The following is a 27,532-nucleotide window of genomic DNA, read 5'->3' as shown; positions in this document are numbered from 1 at the left end:
TTGTTGGTACAAATGTTGGTGTTTACTTGGTTTGTTTAAATAACTAAACAATATTGTCTGATACTTAGAATTGTTTGTGATTAGTCTTCTTGTTTTTAAAGTTATTAAAACATTTTAAAACGTGTTGTTTGCCGGAAAAAGACACTTTTTGGTATTACAGAGGCATTAATTAACATGTTCATAGCTATTTATATTACTGTCTGGCCCCAACTGAGATCAGTCATTGTGCTAGGTGCTGTACAGGTTGGTGGAGAAAGGTCCGTAGAGTCTGGTTGCTGATGGTTTTAACATGACCAACTGTCACTCAACTCCGACTCCAACTAAGCCAGGCATTAGGGCACCGCCAGGGTCTGTTGCAGCAACGATCGTTGAAGGAACACACCCTGGAGCATGGTTCCCTTAACCAGCATGAGGTGGAGCTGCCTTTGAGGGGAGCCCCATAGGGAATGGAAATAAAGCTTTCGGTGGTTTTAAAATGATCTGGCAAGATGGGTGCCCAACCCCATCCCCTCCCACCAGGGAGATATTAGCATCCACTGCATGGGGGGACTAGGCTCCCGGCATCTTAGGCCCCGCCCAGGACAACCAGGGCCCCTCCGCTCACCAGTGCCACCCACATGCGCAGAGGGACGTGTGACAGCTGTGTCTGTGCGCAAGCGCAATGCTACTGCGCCTGCGCAGTAGAGAGCAGGGGCGGGGCCGCGCTCGGGGAGTTCGGGGGAACGCGGAAGTGGCCGGGATTTGTCTACTGGAGGGGGGCCTGTCGCTATGGCAACCGCCGCCGCTGCCGAGGGTCCGCCGGAGGCCCGGGTGCAAGTAGCCAAACGTAAGGGAGAGGCCACGGGGAGCCTGAGACCCCGCCCCAAGCCGGGAGTTGTGCCCCTCGGGTGCCGCGCTGCTAATGTGCCCCCACCTCCCAAGGGGGCCTTGGGCCCAGCTGGCCTCTCGCTCCTGAGCGGGCTCCCCGGCAGGCTGGGGCTGTTGCCCTAGGAGGGGTCTCAGCGTTCGGCCCCTGCCCCAGGAGACCCCGTAGAGTTGGGGTCTGGCCCCCCCCGCACTCCCCAGGCTACGAGAGGGGCCGGTGCTCCGATCCCAAAGGGACCCGCACTCGTCCATTGGCCTTAGTGCCTCCTGGGGCGGGAGCAGGGCGCCCCCAGAACTCTCAGTTCACCCGTCAGCTGTTGGCAGGTGTGAGCCAACCTGGTGGCATCGTTCTGTGGCCAAAAGACCAGGGTCTCCATCCCCTAACCAAGCAGGGGTTGTTTCACCAATGATGGGCTGCGGTGCTGGCTTGGCTGATTATCCTTCACTAGGCTGAGTTAGTCTTATTCCCCACATACCGCACACCCCACTGTCATACATAATGTTAAACTTTCCAGAAGTGGGTGATGGTGCCAGTCTTCCGTCACAGGCAGCTGGTGCTGTTTCTCTCTGTGTCTCACGTGTGATTTGCTGCAGTCTTTATTTGGCAAATATTCCTTGCTTACAATGACACTGAAATGAGAAGGATGTAGCATCAAGAGGGAGAGGAAAATGTCTTCACTTAGATGGGCAGCCTATGGTTTTGTCATGAAAAGCTTTTCCGGGCTAATAATATAATCAGTTCTTCACAGAAGGAACTGATGCTTACTAACCACTTATATAGCACACAAATTATCATCACACTATTCCAAATATGGAGTAAGTCTGGTTCCCTGCTCCAAAATGCATATTGCCTATGGGCTTGATCCTGCAGTATGCCACGCTCTTCCAGGAGTTGCTAAGTGCCCTCAGCCCCTAGGTAAATCAGTTGGAGTTATGGGTGCTTGAAGAAAACTACTCAGATGAAGCAGTGGAGAGATTATTTGTGGGAAGAACAGGAGGAATGTTACAAAAGGATTTGAAGGAGAAGAAAGAGTTTAGTGGACGGGACTGTTGCAGCACCAGCTGAAGGGGACATAAAGAACAGTTCTTAATCAGTGATCAAAGATGAAAAAAATGACAGTAGGCACAGCTAATAGAAATGATCAGACTCAAAGATCTTTCCTGAAATCATTCTCTTCACATCACCATATCTTTGCCAAAATTAATTTTTGCCTTTGTAATAATAAGGGAAACCGGAGAGGCCTACCCCTGAAATAGATAAAATATTTATTGATTTAAAATCAAGCTGTTAAATCAACTTAATGCTATTTTACAGGTAACTTTGTGGGTTAATTGTTTATTAATCTAAAATGTACACCCTATGTTGAAAATAAATGTAGCAAAAAGATCTGTGCTGTTTTTACAATCTTGTGTGTACTTCAGTATTTGACTAACTTTCTCTTACCTCTGTACTGTTCATTTATAACCTGATTAGAGGATCCTGCTGTGGAGACAGCGGAGGAAGCTAAGGAACCAGCTGAAGCAGATATCAATGAGCTTTGTAAGGATATGTTTAACAAAATGGCCACTTACTTAACAGGTGAACTGACAGGTAAGGCAAACTGTGAAACTAACAAACCTGGCTAGCACAGAGATAAACTGTTTAAAAAATCCAAATTAATTAAGGTGTGAATTAAAAGTGGATTACTTAAACTACATTCAGCCCCTGTGTGGGCAGAATTAAAGTGGCCTTAATATAATTTAGTGGTCTTATGTACACAAGCAATTAGACCATGGCAAACGGGGTCTTTGCCGCCTTGCACTAGCCTGCCCCAATCTAACTGTCCACATGCACCTTGCTGATGTGCATTAATAGTTCATTAATGTTTTTTGAGCTAGTCCCATTTCAAAGAGGATGAGATCAAAGTGCTCTAGTGAACTGTTAACGCATGTCAGCTGTCAGCAGGGTCACACAGACAGTTAGATGTCTGCCACTTGGATCATGTGTTGAGATAGAACATCAGAGCATCTGAATGTAAAGCTAAAAGAGGGCCCCAGATTGATGTGCCTTTTTATCTTTCAAAAAGTTTTTAGTGTGGTACTGAATCAAGTGAACTATTTCGTCTTCTGAGAGCTTGTCTGTATGAACACTTAAGTCGTGGCAAGGTGAGGTGTAAATCTATTTCTCTGTAGCCTGCCGTGCACTAAGTGCCTACGTGGACACTGCTGCCATGTACTAAAAGTTCCCTAGTGTGCTTTAATCTGTTCCCTAACTCTGTACGTGTCTGTGCTAAAATGTAGCTCCTACTGATGTAACTCACCGACTTAATAACTCCACCTCCACAAGAGGCATAGTGCTTAGCTCGATGTAGTTAGGTTGCTTACATCGACTGTTGCTGCCTTTCAGAAGCCTTCTGACAATGCCCCATGCTGACAGTCAAATTGGTACAAGCGCTCCTGGTGAGGACATGCACTACCAACACAAGGAGCGTAGTGTGGACATGCAAAAGCAATTTAATTACTATGGTGGCTGTATGTCAACATAATTTAGGTCCACTTAATATTGTAATGTAGACTGTTCCTAAGTGTCACCATAGACAAGCCCCCAGTGGGGAGAGAACAGATGAAGAGCAAGAGGGACCTATAAACATACTGCATCTTCATGACTGGACCAAAGCTGACTTTGGAACTGAGCTGGGCTGCCATTCTCCTGTGACAAGAATAACTCGCGTCCATAGGTGGGGGAAGTAAATGCCATGTAATGGAACCACAGCTGTCCCCTTTAAGAACAGCGGGAAGCTGCAGCAAAGACTACCTGGGAAGGGCTCCTGCAGGGAAGACTGAAATCAAGGAGGTCACCCCAACTAGGAGTAGCCTACTAAGGCAGGAGAAAGACCCAGACGTCAGGGGAGTTTGGAAGTCAAAGCTAAAAGGCTGAGCTCTAGCCAGGTAAAGCCTGAGAGTGGTCACCGAATGGGGACACAGCACCAGGAAAGAGGGCTGGGGATTCCCTAGCTAAGGGGAAGAGAGACACTGAACTGGGGTTGGGGCCTGGAGTGCCAGTGTGTATCGAGGGGACTGAATAAATTGGACTCAACAAGGGGAGTGCTTACATTACCTTTAGACTAGGGGTGTGGAGTTTATTTACGAGGCCTCTGAAGCAGGAGTGACAGAGGCAGGTGCCATGAAATGATCTTTGACCACAAGGGGATGCTCGGTTGGCAGCTTACTCTGTTATAGGGGTCTCTACAGCTGCTCCATGTTACTGAATGGAACAAGTACTGTGTGTATGCGGCAGAGCCAACATCCCATGAAGCATGCTGAAATGGGTTACTGTTCTCATTAGCTGCAGCTGAGAGAATAGAAATTGCTGATTCAGGGTGTTGGCTCTGTAGCACCGGCAACTTTATGTAAATTGCATTTGTGCTAAAGTTGTTAAGCCACAAATAGCCTGGTGGCATGTTTTTGGCAAGCCACCTGTTTTGTCCAAAGTATATCACATCAGCAGACTTTGAAAGAACCTCTGTCATTTCATACTGCCTGTGGCCCTGACTCAATAAGGCACTTAAACACCTCTGTCTATCTTAGGGACTTATCTGGCCCTCATTCCTGTAGTATCTGAGCATCTTACTATTTTTTTTGTATTTATCCTCCCAGGACTCATATGAGTTTGGGTAGCTATTGTCCCCATTTTGCAACTAGGGAATCGAACCGTAGAGAGACCAAGGGCTGGTCTATACTAGGGGAGGGGATCGATCTAAGATATGCAACTTAGCTACATGAATAATGTAGCTGAAGTCGAAGTATCTTAGATCGAGTTACCTACCATCCTCACGGCACGAGATCAATGTCCGCGGCTCCCCCTGTTGACTCCGCTACTGCCATTCACGTTAGTGGAGTTCCGGAGTCGACAGGAGCGCGTTCGGGGATCGATATATCACGTCTAGATGAGAAGCGATATATCAATCCCCGAGAAATCGATTGCTACCCGCCAATACGGCTGGTAGTGAAGATGTACCCTAAGTGACTTGCCTACTGTTGTTCAGGAAGTTCATGGCAGAGCAGGGACCCTGATCCCCTGAGTCCTAGGCTAATGCTCTAACTACTGGACCATCCTTCCTTTCTAATGGTGCTCTGTTAATCAAAGCCTATATGTGAACCAACAGAGGTAAGGTTAACACAGAAGTCTTACCTCTTATGTTTTCCAACTTTTTTCAGCTTAATGTTTCTCTGATTATTTTTCTCTACAAAAATGCAAAACCCAAAACAGTGTAATGAGCTGGCTGGTGTCTTAAGCCCTGATCCTGCAGGCTGTTGCATTCAGGCTAGGGTAACCAGATAGCAACTGTGAAAAAATGGGACAGGGGTGGGGGGTGATAGATACCTATATAAGAAAAAGTCCCCAAAAATGGGACTGTCCCTGTAAAAACAGGACATCTGGTCACCCTCATTCAGGCAGACCACCATCCCTATATGAAGCTCCGTTGACTTCTGTGGGGCTTTGTGTTCCTGCATGCAGCTCAACTTTGTAAATAGAAACTTTTGTCTGCCAGAATGATAGGAATTGTAGAAATGTATAAAATAAGCCCATGTGTTTTACTGAATATGCTACATAGTTATTCTTGAGTCCATCTGATATGCCCATCTGCAACATTTGCTCCCCTTGTTTTTAGGGAGCATCTTGCTAAGAGCCATATTATTGAATGAGATATTCTAAGCTATGTTCAGCTGTCACCTTGAACTCTTCAGCTCTGAACAGTGCGCACGTAGATTCCAAACTCTGCTAGTTGTTTTTATATAGGTGTAATTATTTTCTCTTTTCTTAAGCCACCAGTGAAGACTACAAACTCCTGGAAAACATGAACAAGCTGACTAGCTTGAAATATCTGGAAATGAAAGATATTGCTGTAAACATTAGTCGAAACCTGAAGGACCTAAATCAAAAATGTAAGTAAAAATGAGTCAGGAGTGACTGTAGTAAATGGATGTTACACACTAAACGAAGCATCTGGGGGCCTATAGTTCGTTAACTTTTGAAGGAGAGAAGACTCTGTAAAGGCTGTTTGTGCCTAGAATACGTGATAAGTGTAGAGTAAGTTTCATTTGAAGCCGATGGTTAAATGAATGGAGCTCTCTGAATAGTACTAATCCTCCTCCCTTTGCTTTTGTATGGGAGATGAAGGATGGTTTTGTGATTAGTTAGCAGAAGTGAAGCCAGGAGCCCTGGGTTGTATTCCCAGCTCGATCAGAGTCCCACTGTGGCGTTGGGCACGTTAGCGTCTGATCCAACTTAAAGTCAGTGGAAAGACTCCACTAACTTTGAGGGAGAGTTTGTTCAAGTCCATAAGCTGTGTCCATCCCTGTCCCCATCTGTACATTAGGGACAATAATATTTATCTACATCAACAGTGGCATGGGGATAAAGAGGTTTAATCCACCAAAATACTTCCCCCTTCCTTAGTATTATTGTCTCAACTAGTTATTTCAGCTGCTTAGTTTATGCATAGGAGAAGGTAAAGGAAAAAATGGAAGATGTGATTAGGTTAAATAGTGATTTGTTAATCTAGAGGAAACTGTGTTCTAGCCATATTGGCGCTTTGTGTCATCACTGTTAGTGCCCTACCAAATTCATGGTCTATTTTGGTCCATTTCATGGGCGTAGGATTTTTAAAATACTAAATTTCATGATTTCAGCTATTTAAATCTGAAATATCACAGTGTTGTAATTGTGGGGTCCTGACCCAAAAAGGAGTTGTGGGGGAGGGGGTACTGCTACCCTTACTTCTGTGGTGCTACTGTCGACGTTGCTGCCTTCAGAGCTGGGCAGCTGGAGAGCGTTGGCTGCTGGCTGGGAGCCCAGCTCTGAAGGCAGAGCCATCACCAGCAGCAGTAAGGATGGCATGGTATGGTATTACAACCCTTACTTCTGTACTGCTGCCTGCAGAGCTGGGCCCTGAGTCAGCAGCTGCCATTCTCCGGATGCCCAGCTCTCAAGGTAGCAGCACAGAAGTAAGGGTGGCCTGGTCTGGCATTGCCACCCTTACTTCTGCGCTGCTGCTGGCAGGGCACTGCCTTCAAAGCTGGGCGACTGGCCAACAGCTGCTGCTCTCTGGCCACCCACCTCTGAAGGCAGCGGAGAAACAACGGTGGCAATACCATGATCCCCCCTAAAATAACCTTGTGACCCACCCACCTGCAACTCCCTTTTGGGTCACAACCCCCAGTTTGAGAAACTCTGATCTCCTCCATGAAATCAGTATATAGTTTAGGGTAAAAACAGACAAAAGGCCAGATTTCACAGTCTGTGACTCGTTTTTCATGGCCATGAATTTGGTAGGGCCCTAATCATTGTGAATATCCTGGCCTAGAATCAGTGTTCCCTCTAATTTTTTACATCTATGTGCAGAATGAATTTTGTTACGTGCACCAATATGAGGTGATATATGACCCATCACCTCCATATTGGTGCACATAACTAAATTCATGTGCTGGGGGTGGGGCTGAGGCATTTGGAATGTGGGAGGAGGCTCAGGGTTCGGGCACGTTGGGGGATGAGAGGTTCAGAAGGGGGCTCAGGGCAGGGGCAGAGGGTTGGAGTATGGGGGGTGGGGCTAGGGATGAGGGGTTTGGGGTGCAGGCTGCCCAGGGTCTATGGTCGGAAGAGAGAGGACTCCCCCCAGCCCTCTCTCGCCACAGCGATTCATAACCGGAGAAGAGGTGCTTCTCCCCAGCTGCAGCAGCTCCAGCGGGGCTGGGCTGGGCCAAGGCAGGGGCTCCTCTCCCCCGGCCATGGCAAATCCACACTGGGGCACCTCTCCACGCCGCAGCAGGTCTGCCCTAGGGCTGGCAGGGAGGGTCACCTCTCCCCGCCGCAGCAGGTCTGCCCTAGGGCTGGCAGGGAGGGTCACCTCTCCCCGCCGCAGCCCTGAGCCCCTGTGTGGGACTTAACAGGCAGCTGCGCAGCCACACATCTTATAGGGAACTTAGCCCAGGATATGTGCTTATCTACCTTTGGAGAGTCCTCAATTTTTTTTTTATTCAGTACCTGTTTCTGTAAGAATAAAAGTTTCTTTCTAAGATTGGGATGACTTTCTAGGAAGTGTTAGTGGATCTTCAAAATCTGTGTTTGTGTAACTCTCAGTTATATACCTTCCCTCACAGATCTGGGTTATGTCAATGAAATGTACATGTGATCTTGTTTTCCAAACACCATAAAGCTTTGCAGTTCAACATCAATGCAGATAATGAATCATTTCTGCTTGATTACTGCTGAAAGCTAGAGATTTGTAGGATTTACATGCAAAATTGGTGATAAACATTGCAGCTGTCTCTCTTGTATACCATTTTATAAAGCTATATACTGTAGGTAATAAAATGCCTGTACAGTGAGTGAAGTAAATAGGTTCTTCTCTCGTTCTCATAACTGGACAACATAGTTAGTATATTTGCTTTCAGCTGATTAGAAACTGATTAAGAATTTAGAAATACACTTGTATTGATTTAATTCTCACTGTAATCTTTTTTGGTGGCGAGTTTGAGAATAGTTAAATTTTTATTTTATACTTAAAAATCTCTCTCTAGACACTTGTTCTTTTTGTTATCCGTAAAATATACTGACCAAACAATGTCCTGCAAAGCTCTTTGTTTCAGCTGTGAACTGTCCCCTCTCAGTGAATTAGTAAGAATTGATTGGTCCGGTTTTCCCCCTTTTTTAAGATGCTGGTCTTCAGCCGTATCTGGAACAAATCAACTTAATTGAAGAACAAGTGGCAGCTCTTGAGCAGGCAGCCTACAAGCTGGATGCCTATTCGAAAAAGCTTGGTAACCCTGTTCCTGTATTGTTACTATTGAGCTGGATAGCCTATTGTACAATGTACACAGAAGAAGCCAGGAGTAATTTTCATAGAGATTTTAACTAGTCTGTGTTGGAACTCTGAAAATGCAGTATGTTATTGTTCTCCTTTCAGGAAAGTAGGTAATAGAAATATACTGGAAAGAGCAAGAAGTGTATTATAACTTGGGTATATTAGAAGTAGCAGGCTTTGTGAAAGCTGACTATAATGGGAGTAGTGTTGCAATATAATTACCACCACCTGATTCTGCAAGGCACTCAGGTATCTAGGGCCTAAAGATGCAGATAGGTGAACTTTTTTAAGAGGATCTAAGTAGGTTATATGCATAAATCCCATTGATTTCCATGGGAGTTAGGTACTGAGTGGTATTTTTAAAAGCACCTGTTTGCAACTATAGGTGCCTAACTACCTTTGAAAAACTGTCCCAAGTGACTCTGAAGTCAAGGGGACTCTAGAATACACATCAGCTTACAGGATTGTATCCTTTAGTCCTCCTCTCAGTTCTAACAACCATTCTGTTTTGTTTCTGCAGAAGCAAAGTACAAAAAACTGGAGAAACGATGAAATTCTACAACAAAAGGATGCTTTTTCCTAAGATGCAAGAATTGGGTCATGACTCAGGTTGACTTGTCAAATTCTTAAGGTTTGAACTGTACCAAACATACAAGCTGTTATTCTGGAAGAGCTGTGTAGCCAGGGGGATGCCTTGGCTAAGGACTTGAGCGTAGCAGACATCAGACTAGTAATGGTGCTGTGTGTCTGTTCCTCCTGAGGCTAGAAAACCTTCCCTTTTCTCAGAAGCCTGTTCTTTTACTGCCTCTATTATTGAGCTGGAGTCAAAAGTTGAAATCTACTCTGAGCTCTTATGAGTTGCCGTAAGACAGTGTTCACCTTTAATACTTCCTGAGCTCCATAGGTCCTATGGCCTTGTAAAAAAACTTCCTCCATAGCCTCCCACTACATTCTCCTCTACAGCTGTAGGACCTGAAATTCACCTTGTTCCAGTGCTTCCTTTTTCTCACTTAAAGCCATGTGTCTAGCATAAATATTCTTTCCATCTGTACTGTCTAAAGATCTGTTTTCAGGGGTGTGAGCATTGTTTTGGAGCCTCTTAAATTTGTCTTAGTATCCAGATTTCCTGTTGAAAGGGGAATAATAGTTATAGCTTTACAGTTAAACTTCTCTATCGCAAATGTCTTGAAATTAACTCATTCTGTTTCTGAGAACTGGTTTCTCATGCTTTAGGCAAGTTTATCCTTTTAATGTAGCTGAGAACAGAAACATGTAACAGTCATTTTGATGTAGAGATCACAGGAGAAGACATTTAAGACCAATTCTGTACTTTGATGAGATTCTTTGGAAGTTAAGCTACATTTGGAAAAAGGCACTTATTCCAGAATAACTCCATATGTAGACAAGCCTTAAATAAATATGTAATAGGCTAGAAAAGCTAAGATCTTGCATTATGGAAAACAAGTGGTGCTTCATAATCAGTTTCATTGAGATATTTCCCAATACTAGGAGATTGCATCTTTGTCTAAATGAGTTTTATAGACCTCCCTGCAAGTTATGGTACTTATCTGCCTTTTAGTGATCTAAAAGCAAACTTTTAATGGGTGGGACACTTAATATTCATGGTGTCACTGCTACCTAATGTGGGTACCAGATGAGTCTTTGGTTCCTATCTGACAAATGTAACCACTTATTTTAACAGTGGGATATGAACATTACAAGTAAAAGCCAGATCTGTCAATTCCTGAGTATGAGAGAGGTGGTATAGGAGGGCAGACTAAGCTTCAGGACAAAGAAAGCCCACACAGATAATCAAAAGAGGCTAACTTTCTACTACATTTATCAATTTCTTGTTGCACTTCTCCCCTTTGAATATTTGATCCTTGGTCTTCTATGTGTACCCCATTAAGGAGAATTAAGTTGTATTCAGTTTATAGCTAATCAAAGGGTTGTGGACTTAACACAATCACATCCAAGGCCCTCGTGTGCTACTATAAGTATTTCCCATAGGGAAAAGTGGACATTCACTTGTAGTTATTACAGATGGATTTCTTTATCTATGATTAAAGAAAAAGGTTGATACTTAATCTTGAACATTATTTAAAAAAAAACCAAACTTACAGCTTAGGAATTGAATGCTGAAGTTTGCCCTGAAGGTGTCTCAGGCTGAGGGAGAAGCTTGCTTTCTGGATGAAGAGTGAGGAGCAGTAGGAGACCAACTCTCTAACTTTGCAAAGCTAACATTTGTTGTAGCAGCACTGTAAATGAAAGTGTACACAGCCTACAAAGCATGTGGAAAAGGGGGATCCACTGGGTATAGGGTACTTAAATTTTCAGAAAGCCTTTGACAAGGTCCCTCACCAAAAAGGCTCTTAAGCAACATAATCTATCATGGGATAAGAGAGAAGGTCCTCATGGATTGGTAACTGGTTAAAAAAGATAGGAAACAAAGGGTAGGAATACATGGTGAGTTTTCAGAATAGAGAGGTAAATAGCGGTGTCCCCCAGAGGACTGAGCCCAGTACAGAACCATTTAACATTCATAGGTGATCTAGGTGGCAAAATTTGCAGATGATACAAAACTACTCAAGATAGTTAAGTCCCAGGCAGACTGCATAGAACTACAAAAAGGATCTATCAAAACTGGGTGACTAGACAACAAAATGACAGATGAAATTCAATGTTGATAAATGCAAAGTAATGCACAAGATTGTTTTCTTAACTATACATATAAAAGTGGGATCTAAATTAGTTGTTACTACTCAAGGAAGATCTTGGAGTCATTGTGGATAGTTCTCTGAAAACATCCACTCAATGTGCAATAGTGGTCAGAAAAGCAAGTAATGTTGGGAATCACTAAGAAATGACAGTGAAGACAAAAATATATTGCCTCTACATGAATCCCTGTTATGTCCACATCTTGACTACTGAATGCAGATGTGGTCACCCCATCTAAAAAAAAAAAAAAAAAAAAAAAATTGGAATTGGAAAAGGTTCAGAAAATGGCAACAAATGAATAGGGGTATGGAGCAACTTCCATATGAAGAGAGAGAAATAAGACTGGGACTTTTAAGCTTGGAAAAGTGATGATGGGGAGGGGGAAATATGATCAAGGTCTATAAAATCATGACTAGTGTGGAGGAAGTATATAAGGAAGTGCTGTTTACTCATAACACATGAACTAGGGATCACCAAATGAAATAGGCAGCAGGTTTAAAACAAAAGGAAGTCTCCCCCCCCCCCCAAAAAAAAATAAGTCAACCTATAGAATTCCTTGCCAGAGGATGTTGTGAAGGTCAAAACTAACAGGGTTCCAAAAAAAAAAAAAAAAAAAAAAAAAAAAAAAAAAAAAAAAAAAAAGCCGCCATCCTCCTCCCCCCCCCCCCCCCCCCACAAGTTAATGGAGGATAGGTCCACCAGTGACTATTAGCCAGGATGGGCTGGGATGGTGTCCCTAGCCTTAGTTTGCCAGAAGTTGGAACTAGGAGACAGGGGATGCATCACTTGTTAATTACCTGTTCTGTTCATTCCCTCTGGGGCACCTGGCATTGGCCACTGTTGGAAGACCAGATACTGGGCTAGATAGATCTTTGGTCTAAGCCAGTCTGGCCATTCTTACACACATCTGGGGTTTTGAGCAAGTCCTTGTTCCATGGAAAAAGTTCAGGTTTTTTGAGATAAGGGAGTGGATGGCTTCTGCAACACCCTTTGTTCTAGCCTACTCCCTCAGCAAAATACAAGCGTCTTTCAAAGGAAAGAGTTGCTTTAAAAAAAAACCAAAAAAAAAAAAAAAACCAAAAAAAAAAAACAAACCATCCACACACAACTATTTAGCCAATTTCCTATAGCATGACAGTTCTGGGGAATATTTCCCCTCTAAGCTGCATAGATTTTACAGTCATTAACATTATAGTATTGCCCTCCATATGGAAGAAGGAAGCCATCTTGTGTTTAGCAGGGAAGAGCTTTCTCATTGCCTGTCTGTCAGCACATAGGCCCAGAAAACACAATATGCAGTTTGACAGTTTTCTATAGTAGCAGGATGTAGGTGCTCTTATTTTTAAAGGCATTTCTTCTTAAATACTCCTGCCGTTTTCCTCAGATAGGAAAACTTCAGTTTTCCTTGATCTAGATTCCTGTTTTGCCCTCACTGCTTTGAGATCTGCTGTATCCTACTAACTCCAGTGAAGCGGTAGAGCCAGACTCTTCTGATGTTCTTACAACTCCAGAGGAGCTTTGTGGCTTACACCCACTGAGAGTCTGGACTACTGAAACTGCAGTTTAAGTAATCCAATTTTAGGCTTAGCCTGATTATCTTCTCTTACAGTTCTTGAGAACCCCACAGAGATGGTGCCATCTTTGGCCCTAAACCCAGCTAAGATCTTACAGCTCAGCAGCTTTAAGACAGCCAGTACTCCTGTTGAAAGTCTAACTGGTCATTAACCGCTCAGGAAGTGTTTGCAAGTAATATGCCACTCCTTTGAGGCAGGGAGGAGAACTCATTTGGCTGATGGCCTGGGGCTGAAAGGTCATAGCAAGCTGTCCCTAGAGAGGAGTATTCCTCATTCTGCAGCAACTGTTACTCATCTTTGGGCATGGGGTGACATTAGTCCCACTAGGCTGTTGGTAGTCCAAATGCAAGTGTAGCACTCCACCTCTTGAGCTTCATGCTCTTGTGGTGTAGTAATTGTGCAACCACCACTGCTAGACACACACCACTGCCTGTCACCCTGCCAGGAGAAAGCTGAAGGTTAATACTGGTCTCTGCCAAGAGATGGACTGGGAAAGGTTACTGCTACTGACTGACTCTTCAGTGTTCCCCAGGGCTCCCACAGGCCTGTCAGGCTCCCATGAAAGACTGCTTGAGGGAGCCATGCAATAGCAATTTGAGGGCACTGTAACTGAAGCAGTGTCACTTGCAGCAGGAGGGGAAGAACTGAAGGTTTCACTTTTTTAGTGGAGACAGATCCTGTCAATTGAAGAGTTTCTGGGGCAGAAAGTGGTGTTTTGTTTTTAAAGCCCAAAGCAAAGGGAGCCCATGCCCACACACAAGGGGGTACAGATGCCCCTGCTTGTATGCCAAGTACATCAAGGCAGGCATCATTACTCCAGAGGCAGAAGGCTACAGCCAGGTGAAGCCTGACAAGGCAGCAGGTGTTCCACCACTTTGTGCAGTTGGGTGCTAGAGTGGCCTTGGTCATGCACCAGACTGGAGACCATTCTAATGTGCATTGAGAGGGAAATTTCAGGTACCAGGAAGCAGGGGAAAAAACATACATAAACCACACTCGCCCTGTCAAAGGCTACACATTGGGATCTCAATTCAGTCAAGTACTAGACCTTGCTTGCCCCACCCTAGCAGCAGCTGCCTCCCAGCTGACCAGAGAGACCCAGAGATGGCAGATATGTCTGAAATGTTTATTGCAATGTAATTTCAGGCTGCATTTCTTCATACTCACTACATCGCAGAGACAAGTATCATGAACAGGGCTCCTGCAAGTGCTACACCAGCAACAGCTAGCACCCCGGGTGCTCCAGCAGTCATGGGCAGTCCTGTTAGAGAAATGAGGAGTATAACTACACAGGCAAGCGAGAACTGAAGCCCTTTGTTGCTTCAAATTAGGCCCCACCCATAATGAGGAAGGAGCTACGTGTGTATCATGATTTTAGGTGCAGAGGAGAGTTGTTTCACACCAAATATTAAGCTAGTGCATATTAGTCATTTGATGCCTCACTCTTGCAGATTCCCTTGGTTGGAAGCCCAGAGCCTTTAGCCTGTGCTTACATCCGAAAGGGGATAGTTCTCCTCAGTGGTTTGATAGCTGGAACATCTCTGGAAAATTTGGCCTCCTTCCCAGTGGTGACAGGCCTTTCATCTTCTCAAGTCTAATGTATTGAGGCAAACAGCAGGATGCTGAAGCCTGTTGACTTCTACTTTAGAACCACTGATCATCACCACTACTTCGTAGTGATTTTCTCTGTTGATAATAGCCCACTTTAATTGAATTCTCATTAGCGCTGACCCCCCCCCCCCACACACACACACACACACACTTGGTAAGGCAACTCCCATCTTGTCATAATTGTGTGCACGTGCATACATGTATTTTCCACTCCATGTGTCTGATGAAGTGGGTTTTAGCCCACGAAAGCTTATGCCCAAATAAATTTGTTAGGCTAAGGTGCCACAAGTACTCCTCATTGTTAAGTCAGGAGAGCATACTAGATCAGATCCCAGTGTCCAAAGCCTGGTCTGCACTGGAGGGGTGTCAAAGTAAGATATGCAACTTCAGCTACGGTATTCCCATAGCTGAAGTTGACATCTTATTCCGACTTGCCTCCCATCCTCACGGCGTGGGATCGACGGCCGCAGCTCCCCCGTCAATTCTGCTACCGCCGCTTGCTCCAGTGGAGTTTGAGTTGACTGGGAGCGCGTTTGGGGAAATCGCTATATCACGTCTTGATGAGATGCAATATATCAATCCCCGGTAAATTGATCGCTACCTGCCAATATGGTGGGTAGTCTGGATGTACCCCCAATTTAAGAAGGGGCAGGGGATAATAGTTCAGCATTAAAAGGGACGTGTTTAGATATTGGAGCCTGTCTTATTCCTGACTAAGTATCTTTAAGTAATATGCAACAAATTGCTATTCAAAGTGGTTTTGAACCTGAACTATAGTTCTGTCTATGGTCCATCCCGGATTTTAATTAAAAACCACCTACATCTAAACAGAGGGAACATGAGAGCTAGATACTTGATTAGTATGAACCTCTCTCATTGCTGTGTTAGTGACCAAAATGAGCAGCAATTGCAGTTTTTAATTTTGAGGCCCTCCTGATGCTACCATAATCTGAACTGGGGTTGCAGTTGACATTTCAGGTGTTCTAGGAGCCAGCAACGCCACCTGAGAGTTTTCACCATTTCTTCTCAAGGTAATGAGAGGTGAATGGGGTAAAGAGCAATCCCCCACCTTGGTATTGGTCCAAGACAAGACACCTAGGGATGGAGGTTCTAGACTCAGATGCTTACAATTGCCAGGTTGGCCAGTGTAAACACATCAGTGCCAGGCAGGGAACAGTGCATCTTGGTGCTCATCTGAGCCCAAGGTGATGTCATGTCCCTATAACTGATGCAGCTCTGGCAGTGTTGTTTATGGCTGCACCCAAGCTCCCTTGCAAAGAGACTAAGTGCTATGAGTGCTCAGGTCCATGGTACTCACGAAAGCTCTGCACAGCATCATTCTTTTCTACACCATCCTGGAGAAGAAACACAGGCCCCCTGCTGGTGATGGGGGAAAGGCCAGTCCCTGGGTGATGCTCAGAGCGCCTTCTACCCCCTGAGAGAGACATGAGGAACATGTTTTAGATTCAAAAAACAGTATTGCCCCAGAGTGTCCTGTTCCCATCATCCCAGAGACTGTCAGACAGTACAAGTTAGCTAGCATCCCCTACAGCAAAGATTGCAATGCACAGCCCTACTCCCCCATTCTCCAATAAAGATCAACTTGTGTCCAGGCTTTGAAGAGGTGGCTGCATTGACCTGATCTTAAGAATGCAGTGCCTAGCAAAAAGTAGTGACATTTGCACTGCATGGAAGTCTCATCTGCTGCACCCTCAGAGGGTGCTAGCCATGATCACTGCCATTTGAAAGAATAAAGTGTCATCAACCCTAAGAGTCCTAAAGTCATGCCAGGCCCAAATCACAACTGACCCCAAAAATTGAGTTTTGGCAGGTCTGTGCAACTCCTGCCTACTTGAAGTGCCTTGTGTACAGGCCAATGGCCACTTGCCTCCTGAAAGAGCAGCCTGGCATCACCAGCCCTCAGTGGTTGTTCTAGATCCACTATTGAGTACAGGAGTCCTGGCAGCAGCCCTTATCCCTACACCCTAGAGGGCAGAACTAGGACACTTACTGCCTCCAGCATGGCAGGAGATGGTGCAGGACTCCAGCCTGGAGGGCAAGCACACAGAGGCACTGCAGTGCAGGTACACCTAGAGGAAAGACAGGTGTTAGGAATCAGGCTCTCACAGTTCACTGTAGGAGTAGTGCTGCAGGGGTTCTCCAAACAGACTAGGGGCTGTTGTACCCAGCACTTGACTCCCCAAAGCTTTGGGAGCACAGCCAATAGGTGAACACCCCCTAGGAGGGACCCCAGCAGTCTGGCCCCCTGCTCTCCCACACTAAGGGAAGGAGATTCAGTGTCAAGTCAGACAAGCCTGGATTGTGCTTAGACTGTCACAGCCACCCACTCTGGAGAAGGTTAGGAAAAAGAACCAATGGGTTAGAAATATAGTGTACATCCCAATGGGAATGGGAGCAGCTAATGCACTTGGAAGAGCTCCCTGAAAGGCAGCTATTGGCAAACACAGAGCAGGTGGTTAGGAGAGGGATTGCAGGAGAGTTTCTCCCTGACATGTCACATCTACAGAGCAAAGCAGTAGTCAGAGGTCTCAGTGTGAGCTAAGAGATGGGGATAGCACCACATCAAATAGCGAGAACAGCACCCAAGTCCAATTTACAAATCAGTCCTTAAGTTGGTTCAGTCTATTTGATACCAAATAGTCAAGGCAATTTGGCCAAGACTCTCACTACCATAAAGCAGCTGCTAGCATCTCAAGTGCCAGGAACATTTTCCTCCACATACTAGTTTAAAGCTCTAGAGATGGTTCTCAACCTGCAGCCCAGAGCTGCAGCCCACATGACATCCTCAGGGCCATACAGGTAGTATCAGATGCAGGTAAATAGGTTGAGAACCACAGCTCTAGAATGAGCAGCATCTGACATTTATTCCTATGCTAAAGACTGACCTGCCTCAGGTGTCACAAATGTGAAGTATTTACAGACTGAGGAGAATGCTATGCTAGAGCACACTTCCCCACCCACAAGGCTGTAGGGCAAGAGTATTTCTACACCCAATGAGGGTTAAAGGTTAGTTTTAAAGGCTTTTCCACATGGCCTGCTACCCTGCCATTTACAAAGAGCGTCAGAGGCTCCATTTGAGCTGCTTCTTCCCAGACTTTAGGAAGAGTGTCCCAGTCTAGCTGCAATATCACTTCCTCTCCCTAGTCACCAGCTACAGAACCCCAGTTGGCCGTTAGCTAGTTATGATTCATCTGAGGTGTTTGCTTCAGTATGAATGGTCAAAGCCCCCCCTTCTGCTCATCTGAGGACCTGGTAGGTGAGGTCTCACGTCCACTCTGAGCAGCTCACAAGAGGCTGGGCTGCTGTTCCAATGGAATGGAGCTACAGCAGCAGACAAGAGCATTGAAGAGAAGCCATACCGGCCCTGTGAGTGCCCGCTGGGAGGCAGACTCCACGAAGGTGAAGGTGCTGATGATGAAGCGCTGGTGGTGAGATGGGAACTGTAGCCCTGAGGCGGCTCCCACAGGCACCAGCTGGGTGCGGTAGTTATCTCCTGCATACGGGCACCTAGGAATGGTCAAAGGGGAGCAGCTGAGAGATGGTGCCCTGCACTCCCAGGCCCAAAGAGAGACCCCTTACCCCGGACCCCCAGTCACTCACCCATCCACCAGGATAGGCCACTGCGGCTGCTGCTAAGGGTTGGTGCTTGGGGTGGCCCAGCAGTGTTGCAGGACCAGAACCAGATCTGGGTCAGTTCTCTGCAGGATCCAGACCTCCACATATATAGGATCCCGCAGAACCTTCACCACAGGGTAATCTTGATCTGTGTAGTAGGAGCCATAATTCTGCTCTGGAACAGAGATAAGCACAGAGGGATCACTGCAGGTCAGCATGAGATGCAGGTAGAGAAGCTTAGAGCATCATACAGGGCTGACACCCACAGGCTGTTCAGGGGGGCCTGGACTCCCCAGCTCAGGGGGCAGTGTTCCCACTGTGCTAGATCTAGCCCACAATGCAGGAGCAGGGCTGCCTTTCCATACACTGAGGACAGATTCGGCCAGAAGTGAGCTGTGAGAGGTTAATTGCATCTTAAATCAAAGTGAAAAATAGTCAAGTCACAGACTTATCTCCCCCATCCTCCCTAGATCCATTCCACAGGGTCTTAAGGCCTCTTCTGGGCCGGAGGGGCAGCTAAACCAGATTCTTGCACTAAGAGGTAAGAATGAGCCCCTGCTCACCCTACAGCACTCATCAAGGAGCGCTCCTACCTGTGGCAATGCGTAGCTTCAGCATCAGGGGGCCAGGCTGGGACACAGCAGGGGGCGGGGGCAGAGTGAAGACCTGGACACTCAAGGGGAGGAAGTTCCCACTGATAGAGTAGCTGCAGCGGACATGTAACCTGGTGGTGAAAGTGCCAAGAAGATGAGAGATCATCAAGGCCAGGCATGCAGTGCAGAGGGGAAGGGACAGGGTTCAGGGGAGCTGAATTGCCCCATTAGGGGCACCTGGAGAAGAGGCAATTAAGGATTAGTCCCATTTGGGGAGAAACCAGTGTGTGGTTCCTATAGATGAGGGGAATAGGGAAGGACTGAGGAGAGCTGCCACAGGGAGTTCTACTTTGGGATTGGCTCCATGGAGACAGAGCAGCTGGGGTTCCAGGCAGGTGCCAGGGGAGCCATAGAAACTGCCAAGAGGAGGCTCCCCAGCAGGAAGCCTCACAAGGAATTAGACTTCCAAAGAGGAGTGGATGGCGAAGTCCTGGGAAAGACACCTGTGGTCAGGTAAAGGTAGGAAGTGGAAGGTCTTGTAAGGAGATGGTGTTAGCTGCTTGACCCCAGGGTTCCTGGGCTGGAAGCCAGAGCAGAGGGTGGGCCTGGTTCCCCTCCCATCCCCAAGAGAGGAGATAGGAAAACCTCCAACAGGGGGCAGAGTAAGTGATTACAGAACCCAGGCTGGGGCAGGAGACCCAACACAGAGACAGATGCTTTGGCATGTCAGACTCCTACACCAGAAGGAGTGAGTATGAAGGACCTGACCAGAGGCTGGAATCCTGAACAGAGGCTGAATGTGGAGTTGCTACAATGCCAGGCCTGGCTGCAGATGGACATGCTGCCTGGTGAGTTCACTCCATTTCCTCCCTGCACACCAGCCCAGGAAAGGGTTACAAACCAATATCCCCCTTTATTGACTTGCTTCATGCTTGCCCCCATTCACCTTATGCCTCATGGTGAGTCTTCCCCCAATGAGCTGTGAGAACCCAGGGTTCTGGGGAGAGTCACTCACTGTGCAGTGTCTGGCACCTGCCATGTAACAGCTTTCTGGAGGAACAGCTGGCCCTGAACCACTCCCATGCTATTGCTATGAGCTGAGCAATGATCACATGACAGAGGCAGCTCTGGAGATGCAGGGCAGATACACCAGCCCCAGGAGTTACCTGAAAGTGCTGTCCCGGGTGATGGAGCCCAGACTCCAGGTTCTCACATCCCTGGATGCCACCAGCTCATTCTCATACACACCCTGGTCTCCAGCCATCTGCAAGGAGAGAGCAGTCACTTATTTTATTTAGAGTGTGCATAGTCATCTAGCCAAGCAATCATCAGAGGGGTAGGCGTGTTAGTCTGGATCTGTAAAAAGCAACAAGAGCCCTGTGGCACCTTATAGACTAACAGATGAATTGGAGCATACGCTTTCGTGGGTGAATACCCACTTTGTCAGATGCATGCCTTTTAGCCAAGCAATGGCATCTTCAGCAGCATGATGCAGTTCTTCTAGCCCACTGCTAAACCTAGTCAGCAGGAATTCATTGACAATGTGCATCATCATCTGTGTTGCACTGCAGCTGCACAGAGGGCTGTCACAAAGGCCCCAGCAATACTGGCTGGCTGCACAGAGACCTTGCCCGGTCCAAAACCTGTTCAACAGGTACCACTGGCAACGGGGCAGGTCAAAACTAGGTGGGCAGATTGCGGGGTCAGCGAAGAGGGACTGATTGGGGATTATAACAGATATCCACTCCTCTCAGAGTGGATCTGCCCTAACATCCTGGTGTGGTGGATGAAACCATGATGGGCAATGTGAGGGCAAACATGCAGCTGGTGGTTTAAAAGGTCACTGTGCAGCAGCAGGCTTAGTTGGCATGTAGTTTCTCCAGTAACTTAGCAGTGGCAACATCTCATCTGATATAAGGATGAGCAATATTGCTCAGAACTGGAAGCCATCAGACTGGAGTCAGACAGAGTGCCAGAGGGTATACGCATGGTGGCATGTAACTGCATATCCACCAATTTGGTGGATGACAATTTACTCCAAACTGGGGCACAGTGCTCTGTGCTGAATACAGCGGTAACTGACTACCAGCTTTGACTCTTGCAGGGCCAGGCTTCAGCAGGGTTTGTCATTGCATCGGTCTCAGAAAGGGACCTGCCAGTGCACCTTGTTCTGATCTGAACCCCCCTTCTATTCCTGCTAAGTGACCCCATCCTGGTCTCCCCCAGCTCAACTCTTACCTGGAAAGTGGTGCCACAGGCAGAGAGTGGGAACCAGAACAGGACAAAGGCATTGTTCTGCTCCACAGGGACACAGCCAGCTCCGCGCCCACTGGCCAGACGCACCGTGTCCAGGATCAGGGGAGGCAGAGTCACAGCCCGAGAGACTGCGAGGGAGAACTGGCCATCTGGAGTGCACTGTGCTGTCACTGGAAGGGAGCCAAGGACAGGTCAGGGTCACCCTACCACCTGGGCTAGCCAGTCTCAGGACACTGGAGAGGAAGCCAGCAGCTGGTCCTGGAGCTGGATAAGAACCCATCATATTCTACTGCACCCCTCCAGGCACCCCAAAGAGCACAGGCTGGCACTGCAAGGGACCCTGGCAGCATACAGCTCATGGTAGAGCTGCAATGGCCATGAGGCATGTGCTGTGGATTCCAGGCCATTGGCTGGGGCTGTTATTGACATGGCTGAAGCACTCAGCCCTCAGACTGAGCTGGATGGAAAGTGTTGCACATGGTCTTGATATATCACACTAACTAGCCCAGCACCCAGCTGTCTGCATGACTGGCTACATGGAAACCCCACTCTGCTTTGATGCCAGGCATCTCAGACACTGCCCCTCACATGTGGGACCATTACAGTCAGCTCTGGACAATTCATGTGCACAGAAACTCACCTGTATTGCCATAGTAACAAGGCTTCACCCTATCACTGGGGTTGTAGCAACAGCCTTGTTCCTCACAGTCTCCCTGGGTGATGGGTGGGGAGGCACAGGGCAGCCTGTCCTGGCTCTGGATGGCAGCACAGACACTGGGGCTTGGAGCATCCAGGGCTGGGGTGAAACAGATGGGAAGCAGTATGGAACTCAGAGCAAGAGGAAGGAACAGAGACTAGGTGGGGTAAGAGGCTGGGGTACAGAGCATGCTCCCTCCTGGCTAGGCTGGAAGCTTTGAGGCTCCCTCAGGACCCCAAGGGTTCTGCAGGACAGACATCCTACCTCCAGCTCAAACACTCCACTGAGGGGCTTCAGTCTGAACCATCCAGCGCGGGGGGGGGGGGGGGGAGACCCCATCTGTGCATTCTCAGCCCCAAGACACTATTTAATCCATACCTTTTTGGTTAAAGGGGTATGGGAGACATGGCCTCTAGAAGAGCCTCCAGCACCAGTCACCATCCCCTGGCCCTGCCTGGAGCCCTGAGGCACCAGTGCAATACAAAGACCATTAATGTCAGGCTCTCCTATCTGAGAAGAGCAGCCAAACAGGAGGGTTTGCTCTCTGCCAAGGGCATTGTCTTCCTCTGCCTGAGGAGAAGGGCAGTCACTGCCCTTACAATGGCCACCTGACCCCAGGGAGGAGAAGAGGGAGACACAGCACTTCCCCATGGATGCAGACCGAGGCCTCCCTCTGTCTAACCGGAGGAGAGCACCCATCTCTACAAAATCATTCACAGCCACAGGCTGGGGAATTCAGCATAAGACATTAGGCCCTCACCTGGCAGGCTCCTGGGACACCTGAGCACCTTCTCCTCACGTAGGGCCCTGTGCCCACCAGCAGCCATCCCCTCAATGCCAACCACCATCAGGTAATCACCATCCTGGGGAGAGAGACCCACAGATGTCAGGCCTGGCAGAGCAGCAAACAGAACCCAAGGCAGGTTCCAGAAGGTCACTCACCCATTCTGAGACAAAACAGCTGGCATAGGAGGCACCCACTATCCTGGAGCCATCTGCAGCCCAGGAGATCCAGACCCCACAGCTGGAGTCATTCTGCAGAGCATGCTGCCTCCCAGGTTGTCTAGGGAGGAACAAGGAGATCAGCAGCCAGTGCAGGGGAAGAGGGCACAAGAGCCATCCAAGGAGCTACTGCCCCCCCTGCACAGAGGGGTCAGGCTCTTGGCTGGCAGGGGGCTGCCCAGGCTCCTAAGCCCCAGCAGCACTGCTGGGAGCTGGAACTCTAGCTCAGGTCAGCCATTGCTGCCTAGGACTCAGCCAGCTGCTGGGCAGGGCTTGGACAGGTTGAGGATCCCTGGGAGATAGTCCCTTCCCCTCTCCATGGAGCCACACCCTGGACTCCCTCCAGACATCCAGGGAGGGGCACACAAGTCTGGCCTCACTTACCCCAAGCAGTTAGTGCCAGGGACTCCACCCCAGCCTGGCCAGGAGGCAGCATGAACTGCAGGCTTCTCTGGCCACAGACCAGCCCCCTAGGATCCCCCAGGGCTCCCAGAGCAAAGGAGTAGTACAGCAGCCAAAAGCACACCACTCCCACAGGAAGCCCCCACCACACCCCAGCCATACTACTCTCCTACCAGTGACCCATAAGGTATCTGCCCCCAGCCTGCCCCCTTTGTACCCTAAAGGCAGCTGGGATTAGCCAGAGCCCAGGTGGCCATTCCTGCACAGGTAGGGTGAAAGAGCCCAGCCCCTCCCCTGAGGTCTGGCCACACCCTGCCCCAGCAAGCTTTTGGATGGGCTAGAGCTGCCTGGCCCTTCTCAGGAGGAAGCAGAAGTTGGGTCTGTGTTCATGGCCTGTTGCTGATGGAAAGTCAGTTTATTCCTTCCCATTGGAACCCAGGGAGGGTTCAGACCTTTCTCCCTCTCCAAATGCTAGTGCTGGGCCTTGCCCTGCTGAGGGGTCAGCCTGGCCCCTCACCAAGGGCCCCCTGCTGTATGATGGGGGTATCTGCTACCAGGCCAACTCTGGACTCACTCGCCAGGGCTGCCAGGGCACCAATCTTCTCCTGGAGCAGGGAGGCTCCTCGGGACCAGCCCCAGCTTGCCACCACTCAGCTCACAGGCCAGGTTTCCTGCATCAGGCCCCTGCAGAGGGAGCTGTGAGAGGGGGAGGGCTTGAGTCCCCATTGCCATAGTTATCAAAGCAGAAGGGAAGTGTTTTACTCCCTCTGCTGTAAATGAGGTGCAGGCCAGGGGAGAGTCAGGCCCAGAGAATCCAGGTCTAGGGGGAAGCTAGGTTTGGCTCCTCTTTGTGCTGTCACTTCCCAGCCTAGCAGGGACCCAAGACTATCTGAGCCTGTTGAGTCTTGGGGACCCCAAACCTATCTCTATTTCCTTTAAACAAATGCAGGGCCTGGACCTGCTACGGGAGTTTGGGTTGAGGGAACCGTGCATGGGACATGGGATATGCCTAAAGCTTGTGATTTCCTGACAGTTTCAAAATACAAATGGAAAACCATTTTCATCCCATGGAGCTGTATGGATCCCAACTTCATTCATCAGGAGGGGGGAACTTTTGACCTACATCACAGCCCTCTACCATTGAGCTAGAGGCTCCCTTGCTGCCTTCGAGGCACAGTGGTCACTGTCTGGGGTTCTCTGCTCGGTGTCCCCATCAGGTTCCCTTCATTTAGACCTGTGACCTCACTCCCATTCCTGTTATCTCGTTAGTTGTCCCCCATGATTATTTGGTATCACTGACCTGTGGATCCTCCCCTTAGGCTGGGAGGAGATCCTTTAGCAGTGCCTGCCCACTTCCTGGATACCAACAAGACCATTGAGCTAGAGGAATAAATGGTAGCAGCACTAGACTGTTAGCCTCTATGGCAGGAGTGGGCAAACTTCTTGGCCTGAGGACCACATCTGGGTATGGAAATTGTATGGTGGGCCATGAGTGCTCACGAACTTGGGGTGGGGGTGAGGGCTCTGGGGTGGAGCCAGAAATGAGGAGTTCATGGTGCAGGAGGGGGCTCCATGCTGGGCAGGGGTTTGGGGCACAGGGGTTGAGGGCTCCGGCTGGGGGTGCAGGCTCTGGGGTGGGGCTGAGGGGTTTGGGATGCAGGAGGGTGCTCTGGGCTGGGACCAAAGGATTCTGGGAGGGAGTTGGGGCGCAGGAGGGGCTCAGGGTGCAGGCTCCGGGCACCATGTATCCCCTCCGGGTCTTATGTGGAGCCGCGGCCAGGTGGCTCTGTGCACTGCCCCATTCACAAGCGCTGCCCCTGCCGCTCCCATTGTCTGCAGTTCCTGGCCAATGGGAGCTGTGGGGGCAGTGCTTGGGGAGGTGGCAGCGTGCGGAGCCCCCTGGCTTCCCCTAAATGTAGGAGCTGGAGGGGGGACATGCTGCTGCTTCCGGAAGCTGCGCGGAGAGATGACGTGCACACAGTGCACCCCCCCCCACCCTCAATCCTGCTTCCTGCTGGAGCACAGGAGCAGGGCGAAACCTAGACCCTGCTCCCCAGCGGGAGCTCGAGGGCCAGATTAAATAAGATGGTGGGCTGTAGTCTGCACAGCCCGCAGCAGCAAGACTGCAAGCCCATCTCAACAGACTTGGACTACTGAACTAAACATAGCTGGGTAGATGTTGTGGCCTGGGCTCTGAAGCCTAGGGAGAGGGGTATATTTCAGGGCATGAGCTCCAGCCAAGCCCCCACTTAAAAGTGCTATCTACACAGCTGTTTTTGCTGTGGTAGTGTGAGCCCAAATCTGTCAATCTGGGCTTGGAGACTCAGTGCCATGGGATGCCCCTGGCTGCATAGAGGTACCCTACCTGGCTGAAACAGAGGAGTGGGATCAGATGCATGCTTTATCAGCAGGATTCAGAGCTGTTTGCTGACAGCAGAGGACTGCTGTGGCGCAGGACTCCTGGGTTCCCTTCCAGGCTCTGTTACGGAGTGATTCTAGTAGTCATTTTCCTTTCTGCCATTGGGCTCCCTCCTTGTCTCTAACCCCTCAACTGCTGTTATTTATATTACCATAGCATTTGGGGCCCTGTAGTCACCCACACTAGTTCCTGCCCTTCCTCCTAGCCCACTCCCACCATGGCTCCTGCCCTCCCAGCTCTGTGCCTATCTTGTCCCTTTCCATTTTCCCCCTATTCTCTGTGTGTGGGTCAGGCCCATTACTCCACCTCAGTGCAGCCTGGCACAAGCAGGGGGCATTAAGATCACAGGAGAGACAGCTACCTTGCTCTCAGTCCTGGTGCTCAACACCACAATATCCCCTCTCAACCAGCAGGAAAATTTTAAGGGAAAGCACTGCTCAGTGGAGATAGAAACTGGAGATTATAGCTCCAAACAAACCTCCACTGAGCTTGAGCAAACTGATTTTTTTCAAAGGCTCGAGACTTGGCTCTATGTGGGAGGAGCTTCACAGGGCCAGCAAGAGGTACAGTTCAAACATTAAAGCCACTCTGGGATGTTTCAGCTCCCAGCTCCCCACCAGGAGGGTTCTAGAACTTCTCAATGAAGCAGCTATTTTCTCTCTAATGGGGCAAAACCTATTCAGTAGCAAACATCAGAGAGGAGCGCCGGGATTAGTTAAATTTCCTCAACTAGCAGTTGGTTTTGTATGGTTCCTGCCTCTATTTTGCTTTAGTATCCTCCACTGGCTGAGCTGGCCAAGCACAGGGGAAGCATGGAGGGAGTCCTGAATTTACTAGGGTGGTGGCATTTGGACTATACAGAGATACTGGTTGACTAGGCTAACTAGCCCCATTCAAGCCTGCCTATCAAGAAGACTAGTGATCACACTGAGATGAAGTACAGCACTGATGCTCCATGTGCTGTAAGACTCCAAACGAGTTAAGCTCCTTGGTGCTGCTGCCAGGTGAGCAAAGCAGCTGTTTTCTGGCTGGGAGATCACAATTGTCCATTCCTGCACAGCTGGTCAGACAAGGAGCAAGCAGGGTTGGGCCCACCTCCATTGAGGCAACAGGCAGGAGTGGCAAGCCCTTTCTCTGGTGCTATCACTGAGGCAGGAGCATCAGTAGAGACACAAGATACTTCACTGGGCCTTCCTTCACAGGCTTGAGTTCAAACCCACAACTGCTCACCATGATGAACAGCTTCCACTTAGCCATAGCCAGTAATCGAGGTGAAGAGACAGAGCAGACTATGCCAAGGGAACCAGGAGCCTTTGCAGAGGCACAGGGAGTGGATGGAAAGTTTCCATAAACATGTCTAGCAGGGTTTTTGCCCCGTTGCTCCACCCACACTCATCTCAGGTTTGTTCTCATGGGGAGACTGCAGAGCTGGGCACAGAAGAGCCAGAGACACAGTATGTCTGGAATGGTTTTAATTCAAGATTCTGGTTTCACAAGCTCCATTTCTCTTTTATCTCTGCCATGCAGTTACCAGGAGTGACATGGACAGGCCCTTCCCGTCACTCCCCGACTGCAGCACTGGCCCGAGCTGCCGTTCAGGCTGCTCCAGTGCTCAGAGACAAGCCTGCAGGACAGAGACAGCAATTATTAGCCATACACCCAGCTTGCACAGTCCAGGGAAGGGTAGGAGGGACAGGAATCCTATCCCTCCCATTGCCAGCCCTTTCCTGCTCAGGGCAGACTCCCACCCTGCCCAAGGCTGGAGAATGTGGCAGCTGTAGATAAGATAGCAGATGCTATTTCAGATGTGACCACAACACCCCAACCCCAACCTGAAATGCAGAGTCATACAGTCCACAAGTTGTTGCCCTAGCTTAGTGCCCTTGTTCGGTTGCTCAGCATCATGTACAGTTCCC

The 27,532-nt window shown here is 48.6% G+C and overlaps 2 protein-coding genes across 2 annotated transcripts; one reads left to right on the top strand and one right to left on the bottom strand.

The window, feature by feature from the left end:
* Positions 1-698: 698 nt before the first annotated feature.
* Positions 699-10,795, top strand: BLOC1S2 (biogenesis of lysosomal organelles complex 1 subunit 2). Its single transcript, XM_050960369.1, has 5 exons — positions 699-826; positions 2,339-2,455; positions 5,671-5,790; positions 8,560-8,664; positions 9,229-10,795. Exons 1-5 carry the CDS (start codon positions 769-771, stop codon positions 9,258-9,260), a joined length of 432 nt encoding a protein of 143 aa, XP_050816326.1. The 5' UTR covers positions 699-768; the 3' UTR covers positions 9,261-10,795.
* Positions 10,796-13,918: 3,123 nt separating this feature from the next.
* On the bottom strand, positions 13,919-23,357 carry LOC127054202 (zona pellucida sperm-binding protein 4-like). Its single transcript, XM_050960217.1, is given in 12 exon segments — positions 13,919-14,261; positions 15,930-16,046; positions 16,623-16,701; positions 17,992-18,139; positions 18,233-18,422; positions 18,841-18,971; positions 20,007-20,104; positions 21,079-21,266; positions 21,737-21,892; positions 22,554-22,656; positions 22,736-22,856; positions 23,176-23,357. Coding segments are annotated over 12 exon segments (1,608 nt in total). The 3' UTR covers positions 13,919-14,166.
* Positions 23,358-27,532: the final 4,175 nt, after the last annotated feature.

The sequence above is a fragment of the Gopherus flavomarginatus genome, chromosome 6, assembly GCF_025201925.1.
Source record: "Gopherus flavomarginatus isolate rGopFla2 chromosome 6, rGopFla2.mat.asm, whole genome shotgun sequence".
Lineage (NCBI taxonomy): Eukaryota > Metazoa > Chordata > Testudines > Testudinidae > Gopherus > Gopherus flavomarginatus.
Note: the sequence above shows the minus strand (reverse complement) of the source record. Positions and strands in the feature narration are given on the sequence as shown.